The following is an 8,215-nucleotide window of genomic DNA, read 5'->3' on the forward strand; positions in this document are numbered from 1 at the left end:
TCTCCAAATAAAGAAACTTGACTATGAATTCATCTCAAAGTCTCAACCCATACTGTTTTTCATTCCCCACCTAGAGAAAGGTTTTCAACAAAGAGCTAAATTAATCAGTGCATGCTCTTTAATGAACTCAAGAAAGTCACAGTTTAAGTGGCATCATGCTTACTAGTTACAAAACATTTACTAAACATCTATTCTTTATAGTCTTAATTACAAGATATTCTAATATTTTAGTGAAGCATCAGATATAATTACAGTGCATTATATACAGAGTACAGAAATACTTTTATAGGAAAAAAATAAATAGAAAAAATATGTAAACATCCTGAGTGAAATTCTGCTGCCACTGAAGTTACAGAACCATCATAGATACAGGCAGTACTTCACCCTTCTTTTTAAAGCATATAGCAGTGCACAGAACTTCATTCAGAACAATATAAAGTGCATATGACATTATAAAAAAAAAACCCACAAGCTTTCGAAAGTTTTACATATGCAGATTTCATTCATATCTATTACGCCTCCTCAATCCCATCTCTTCTGATTCAATGGCATATTTGTTTATAATTTCTTGGTCTTCTACCACATCTGGCTCAAACTGATGTATTTCACATTCATCATATAATTCATGCTCTTCTATTTTGTAATCGTTATCAACATCATGAAGGAAATCTTCATTACTGTCATCTTCTCCATCTTCTGTTTCTTTCTCTTGGGAATGTTCAGCAAGTGACTGAATTAGATCTTCAAGTTTCTCATTACAAATGTGGCCAACATCTTATAAAACACAAAAATAAAATCAAAACTAAAGTTTAAATTACTAGAAAGGCTGCAAATTTCAGAGTCAGTTTAGAAATAGCATTTTTTAAAAATTTGTTTTCTCTCTATACTAAGACTCAACTAATGCAAGAATTCCCCAAATTTCTAACAAACCATTCTTAAGATTTCACTTGGGCTACTATGCATCTCATGGAAGTCTCCAGCTGAAACTAATACAGAATTTGCAGTTTAGTATATTATGCAAATTTTACCCACAGCCTCAGAGGTCCTGTCTGGGAAGCCTCAGACTAAAGTTAGTCCAATGTTAACAGACTGCTCAGGAGCTCATATTCAAAAAGCCCGGTTTTAACAAAGCAGAATGTAACTATGTGGTCTATCCTACTTCAACGTCTTTTACCATCTATTCGTAAAAAAAAAAAAAATTATGATGTATCAAAAATTTGAAATTCAATACACCTCAATAATAAAATTAAATAAACTAAAATAAAATTAATTCTACACACATTTCACCTCAGATGCAGAAGCTGAGCATTTTTATAGTAAGATCTGTTCATTCTTTTCAAATATAAACTACTCAGTTATTTATCCTACTGGAAATCAAAGTACCTTTCATCTTGTTTTCTGATTTATCCAATCCACTTTCTTTCATCAATCGTCTAATTGATTGGAGCTGTGTCATTATTTCATCTTTCTGCTCACAAGCTAAAGCATTAACACTAGAAAACAAGACATGTCAACAGGTGAAAGATTACCTTGTAAGCAAGTGCTTGATAATAATGCATAAACTCTCAATAGTTCCTTCAGTGGACAGATACCATAGCTAAGTTGGCAACATGTTTAGGTCAAGCTTTTCCTTGAGAACTGTGTCTTGAGAAGTGGGGAGACCATCACTTACACCTACTGAATAATTTAGTCACTGAATTCTAACACTGGAGCCCCAATGGCTAAGGCTGAGTAATGACTACTGAAAGAAACAATAATCCAAACTGATTTTATTTTTAGGACAACAATGCCTAATACAGAACTTTACAGTTCTCATTTATTTCAGATTTTGTTTACTTTCTCTCCTTCCCATCACTACCAGAAATTTGTTTGTCAAACTGGTTAGTGAATTTACTGCTTAATAGTTTCAGCACATATTAAGTTCAAAAGTACACTAAGGGAATAATCATTAAATTCTCTGGGTTTTAAACTAGGCTTCATGAAGAACGTCAGTCTACACAAAATGGACATCTCTAAAACTACAAGGAGGTTATATTACTTATTCTCTTATTACACTACAACAGAGAAGTTGTATTTCCTTGAAACACACACAATCACTTAGAATGTTCATTTCAAAACACAAAATTAAGCAGCTATTCCTTGATAGATAGTCTTGACTTCTAATTATATCAAAAGGAAGAAACTCTTTCTGCTACCAGGAATCTAATTCCCACAAGGGCTTTCAAATGCTACTGAGCTTAAGTATTTTTGCAGTATTAGTCTCCTTGGCCAACATTAAAGTTTAATTTAAGCTACAGTAACATGATTGTAAGTCTAAATTTTTGCATTTATGGTTGGTGAACAAGAGACAGGAGGTGTCTGTGGAAAAGATCACAACTTGCAGAACTATTACCTGCAAAAGGCTATAGAAACAATAAGTAACTGAAGGTTCCCAAACACTGTTTCCTACCTAAAGAATGTTTTAAGAACTCTCTGTTAACATTTTGAAGAATTTCAATTTACAGAAAACAATACTAACTGAGATGTTTTAGAAACACTCACCAGTTTGATAGTGGATCCAACTGAGTCAATAAAGAATTTAACATTTTCTCTGTCTGTGCTAGATGCTGCTCTAGTTCTAAAAGCTGATGCTCTAACAAAAAACAAAAGCAAAAGAAAAAATCAAAGAAGAGAGGCAGAGGGAGGAGGAAGGGGGGGGGGGGCAGGAGAGAGACAACATTGTAAGAAATGTATTAACAATACCAAAGGGATATTAATTTGTATTTTTGATTGGGGAGATTCAAAAACAGGAAGTTTTTTTTCCTCTACAAAACTCTGGAATATGAAAAGGGACTGTGGGGTGGTAAAAACAGAAGCCTTACTATGTGTGACTCAATGTCGTTCTCATCCAAAAACCTCCAACCGTGTCCAAACAGAAGACACCTTGGTAGAAACTGAGTGAGAATATGGCTCTTGCCTTCCCAGCCTCAGAAATTATGCAGTTCCAAGACTTCCTGAGGTGTAAGTAGTGTATTTATACTTAACATACTGTCATGAATTTGCCCACTCACACCTCGCAGGTATATTCAACACTTAATATACTGGATGTGAAAGAAGTAACTCTTCCTAAAATACTATTAAACTTTGAAGAAAGAAGAATGCAACATCCAAGGACGGTGTAGCGAATCACTGCTGCACCTGATTACAGATCTGGTGTACAGGGACACCAAAATAGGCTGCTAGTTGTTTAATTAACTAAAAATGTGTCTATGCAAGGGGCAAAAAAATGTACGAAAACAGCTCAACTTTAATGTGCCATAACTTTTTCTCCAAAGGAAATCCCACTTCTTTGCACGTGCAGAATAGACTGAATCAGACAGTCAAGAGTACTCTGTATCATGAAGAAAAAGATGGTATAATTTATTTTGCCTCTTCTATAAACATTTAACATTTTTGACAGGTCTGTAATTTGACCCAGATATTCAACAGTCTCTATATTTGTTTATCCATACTGTTCCACTATCAATACAGTTCAATTCTAAAGCAGATCATTATATCCTTTTCAAATACCCTACTAATTCTAAAGATCCTTATATCCTATTTAAACATCCTATTCTACTGAAGAAAACTGAACAGGTCTTAAGTGAGAAAAACATCAGACATTAAAAGGCAGAGAATCATACTATAATACTATACCTGTTTTAAAGAATGTTACCATGTAGAGTTTTCAAACAAGCCTTTAAAAGTGTTTCAACAAAGTGGATTTTTTGTAGGTTCCTAACTGCACTTAACTAGCTTAAAAGACTGTTCTCATTTAGTTAGACTGTATCAATGAAAATACACAGCTTTGTTCCAGCAGGAAATACGCATTTGTGGTGAATTATGTGCATTCTGAATGGGTATCTTACCCGTTTCCTTTGCCTTGTCTTCTGCACTTTTCTCCTTTTTGGAGAGACTTTCTTCATGTGACTTCATCTTTAAAAAACACAATTGTGTTAAAAGACTTCATCACTATTTGTGTATACATAAAAATAAAAGTGCATTTAGAAATTTACTGGAAGTAACTAGCAACCACAAAAAAAGTGCTCCATTAATGAAATTTTTTTTCTGACATGCCTTCTTCCTATTTTAAACTTACACTTCTGATTTTAAGCAACGACAACATGACTGGCAAAAGCTGTGAAAGAAAGCAGTTGCTATTTCAACTCATTTTCAAAAATAAACAGAAGGAACCTCCTAGGTTACTGGATCCAGTTTCCCATCATTAAGTAGGAGGTAGAACTCCTTTCTTAAAGTAATAAAGATGCTATTATAAAAATATTTATATTTCAATCCCACAAATACAAGTGTAAAGGGTTGTAACACCCAAAATATTGATTTTAAGATGTTTAAATCTTATTTACAATGTAATTAGTTGTTTGGTTTTTTTTTTTTTTTTAAATCAACTGGATCAGCCTCTATGTTCATCTTTCTAAACCACTGTATTTTCCTCACACAGGAGATTATATGAAACTGACTATGGAAATGAAGATGCTCTCTCCAGTCCTGTTCAGGTTGAAGTTTTTTCTCCCTAAGGCAAGCAACAATATTCTAGGTGCACTCTCAGCACTGCAAGTGCTGCAATATCTCTTACTATAAATAATACATACCAAGACTGACACTTAAAAGAAAAAAAAAAAAAACCAACTTTCTTCTCCTTCCTTAATTTACTAATGGTAGAAAAGGCATCACATTTCATGGATAAGTGTCTATGTTGCAGCTGCATGACCAAATGAAAAGTCCGAATAAAAGGTCTAGACTACTTGCTATTCTATCTAATTACTAATCTAAGACTATTACCCTGAAGGAGTCATCTATCTCCTTCCCATACTCAATCCCATTCTGAAAAGGAAGTGAAATACTGATGAGGCTTAAGTTACAGCCTCAGGTAACAAGCCTGTCTAGGTTCTCAGATTCTTATTTGAGGTCGTGTGGGGGTGTAAGATTCTCACTTCTTTAAGTGCTTAAAAAAAAGATAAGTCAGAAGCCTTCATAAGGAAGAATCAGATATGCTATCATTTTAACTTTGGAGCTCACACTCAAAGTCAAACTGAGCAAGAAATGCTTTTGGACAACCATACACATGGGCTCGGAATTGGTGAAAAAAAAGTTACATTTTCTTCTAGTTTCAATAATTTCATGTTTTTCTTATGCCTTACCTTAAAAAATTTGTATGCTGCAAACACTCCCACTCCAAGAGCATACAACGGCATGAGGGTAAATGCTAACTCTCTACCATTTCCTCTTGTTCTCTCACTCTTTATCTCTTTTTCCATTGCATTTTTCATCTGCTGAATATTCTGGTAAGTATTACTGTCAGAATTTCCTGGGTTTAGGTGAACTTGATGAAACGTCTGAGGACTACCTTAAAAATTAAATTGAGAGAAAGAAGACAAAGTAAGAAAGGAAATTAAGAGTGCAATTAGTTTCACAACTGGAATTAAATTGTTTTCTTTTTGTGTGACCATCTTTGTTCATCACTCTTCTAAGATGGTGTGGTCAGCCCTGAATCCAAATGCATTTACCAAGTTTCTGTTTCTTTAAGATATTATTTTTAAGTTTCTTCCTTCACAACAACATTGGCATAACCACAGCAAACCACAGAAAGGTATATGTTAACGAGAAACAAATATTGAATTTAAAGCATACTCAAAGAAACTATCGATAATGCTGAGAACAGTTACAAATGAATCTGTAACAAAGGAAGGAGTTAAGTAGAAACTGAATTGTCTAATTCCAGGAAAAAAAAAAAGTTACTTTGAAATACATATGCTGTGTTGCTGCTGTCATTATTGTGACAGTAAATTCAGTGTTATGTGGATACTTCCACAGCCTTAGAAGTGCTGTACCTCTGTAAATCACATATCTAGCAGGAAAAATTACACAATAGCAAAGAGCTGTAACCTTGGAAGTCTGAAGTATTTTTGCGTGTAATTTGCTTGCTAGAACCGGGAGCAGATGAAAGAAAAGCCAGTGTCATTGCTCGACTTAGGTTATTTGGTAGTTAAATTTGGGATTCATGGGACATGTACATGAGAAACAGTACTATCAGCTAAAGAATGCAGATGCTTTCAGAGAGAGACAGCAGGTGACTGGTGAGGGTGAAGCTTTACACTGATGTCTTAACTGATTGCCTAGACTTATACTTTCAAATCCCTTTGATCATTTAGTTCATCATAATTTAATATAACAGAACTGAGTATGGGTAAAACAAGATTCACATTCTATAAAAACTTCCAAACAAGAGACCATTATGCAAATAATACCCCGAAACAGTGGCATTTCAAGAATTTACAGTAACACAACTTGAGTGTGCAAGAGACAGTCACAATTGGGCAGAGAAAAAAATTAATATAAGTTACAACTCCCAGTGAAACAACTGTTTGGCTACAGCTTCTTCCAAATACAAGAGAAAAATAAATCTAATTCTGCTAACCTAAGCTGCTACTTTGTGAAAAGAGATCTCGAGCAGTGTTTCAGAATTGTCTAAAATGAGTTAACCAGAAAATTTTTTCAGACTCCCAGGGATGACCCTGACTGTAGCCATGTTTGCTATCAGCTCTGCAGTCGAGTTATGCCAGCTATTAATGAAAGTTCTTCCACATCATTGATCAGTTTGCAATATACACATTTGGAGTAGATCTTTTATCTGTATGTTTACTCACTGGAACTCCAAACAGAACTGGACAGTTACACAAAAAATTAAATGCCCAAGCTGATACAGGCAGAACTCAAGCTGCTTAGTCATTTAATGCAAGTTCAGGCAGACAATCTCCTTTCAACACAAGCAGGTTTAGACTTAGTAAAATTCCACTAAATACTCTGGAAATCATGTTTTATCTTACATTCTGCTTTCAGAATGTTTCCTATTGATTACTAACTTTAAGTTTGCAGTCAGTCTTTTTTCCTTACTTTCTGTTCTATTTGTTTTTAATATAAATCAGGAAATTTACTAAAATGCCTGATAGCATGGAGGAAAAAATTTCCACAGATCATACAAATAAAAATGTGGTCAAGGGAAACAACACCTTAGCATAGAGAAGAGATGCTGAATCGTAATGGAGTCCAAGTTTATCCCACAGATGAAACAGCAGAGTGAGTTACTGGCCAAACAGGAGAAAAGAAGAATACAGACTGGTGAGAACAGCAGATCTGCCTTAAACTTATTTTACGCAGTGCTGGGCCAATACATCAGTAGAATTAAAGGCATGTGAAGCGTTGCTTTAAGGTTTGGTTTTAAAATAACTTATCTATAGGAAATGACAGCTACCATAATTAAAAGTAATCAAATGGAACAGGACAGGCTTGAGCTTATGAAGCACAGTAACTTTGATATCAGCTGGTAAAAACATAGTAGCAGTTCAAGCTTCACTTTTTCTGCCTTTGAAAGGTACTCCCTGGGAAAAAGCACAGACATACAATTCGGAGGGTTACAGCAACTATTTGTCTCTTGGTTTACAATGCCTTGAAAGGCATCATCCATGAATCACAGAGCTACCTCAACAAAACAGGCTTTTTGTTATTCTCCAAAATGAAAGCAGACCATTGAACCTTGAGCTACCTCAACTCACGTACACGTTTATACCACCTGAACGTTAACAACTAGTAAACTCCTTAGCCCATTCAGTGATATCTTTTCTCAACAAGCACCTTGGACTCTTTCCAACATACCACCTGACAAATCTCATACAGCTCTGTGCTCAACTCAGGTACATTGACATGGTTTAACATACGTTTATACCACCCAAACGTTAACAACTAGTAAACTCCTTAGCCCATTCAGTGATATCTTTTCTCAACAAGCACCTTGGACTCTTTCCAACATACCACCTGACAAATCTCATACAGCTCTGTGCTAATGTTTACTAACAGCAACACTTGGCTTCTTTATTGCAATTCTAACGTGCACAGTTCATTTTTTCCTCTGACACCGCACACTTACTCATCTGTTGGAGCAACTAACTGTGTCCCTTCATTACACAGCCTCAATAAGATACGCTTCCAATAAGAGGGTGTTACCTGCATTTAGAAAGTCATTTTCTTATGACAACATTGACAAATATCAAAACAGCAATGCACTGGAAAAGCACAACATAAGGGGGGGCGGGGGAAGTCTAAGGCGAGGAGGTGCGAGCGCACAGGTCAGCTCGGAGCTGCCTGACAGGGCCTCCCTCCCCCTTCACAGGCCGCGTAAAAC

The 8,215-nt window shown here is 35.4% G+C and overlaps 1 protein-coding gene across 1 annotated transcript; it reads right to left on the bottom strand.

Annotated features, from left to right (window-relative positions):
- Positions 1-366: 366 nt before the first annotated feature.
- CCDC107 (coiled-coil domain containing 107) lies at positions 367-5,379 on the bottom strand. Its single transcript, XM_010082634.1, has 5 exons — positions 5,178-5,379; positions 3,888-3,954; positions 2,542-2,632; positions 1,384-1,493; positions 367-774 (listed from the first exon to the last, which is right to left on the bottom strand). The coding sequence occupies exons 1-5, from the start codon at positions 5,304-5,306 to the stop codon at positions 500-502; spliced, it is 672 nt and encodes a 223-aa protein (XP_010080936.1). The 5' UTR covers positions 5,307-5,379; the 3' UTR covers positions 367-499.
- Between the last annotated feature and the right edge of the window lie 2,836 nt (positions 5,380-8,215).

The sequence above is a fragment of the Pterocles gutturalis genome, unplaced genomic scaffold, assembly GCF_000699245.1.
Source record: "Pterocles gutturalis isolate BGI_N339 unplaced genomic scaffold, ASM69924v1 scaffold48354, whole genome shotgun sequence".
NCBI classification, from domain to species: domain Eukaryota; kingdom Metazoa; phylum Chordata; class Aves; order Pterocliformes; family Pteroclidae; genus Pterocles; species Pterocles gutturalis.

Excerpts from the sequence above, each read along its gene's own strand:
- CCDC107 (XM_010082634.1), bottom strand. The coding sequence starts at position 5,306 with ATGAAAAATGCAATGGAAAAAGAGATAAAGAGTGAGAGAACAAGAGGA. Across the intron at positions 3,955-5,177 it reads CAGCATACAAATTTTTTAAG|ATGAAGTCACATGAAGAAAG; the intron begins GTAAGGCATAAG and ends TGTTTTTTAAAG. Across the intron at positions 2,633-3,887 it reads AGACAAGGCAAAGGAAACGG|AGCATCAGCTTTTAGAACTA; the intron begins GTAAGATACCCA and ends GTTTTTTGTTAG.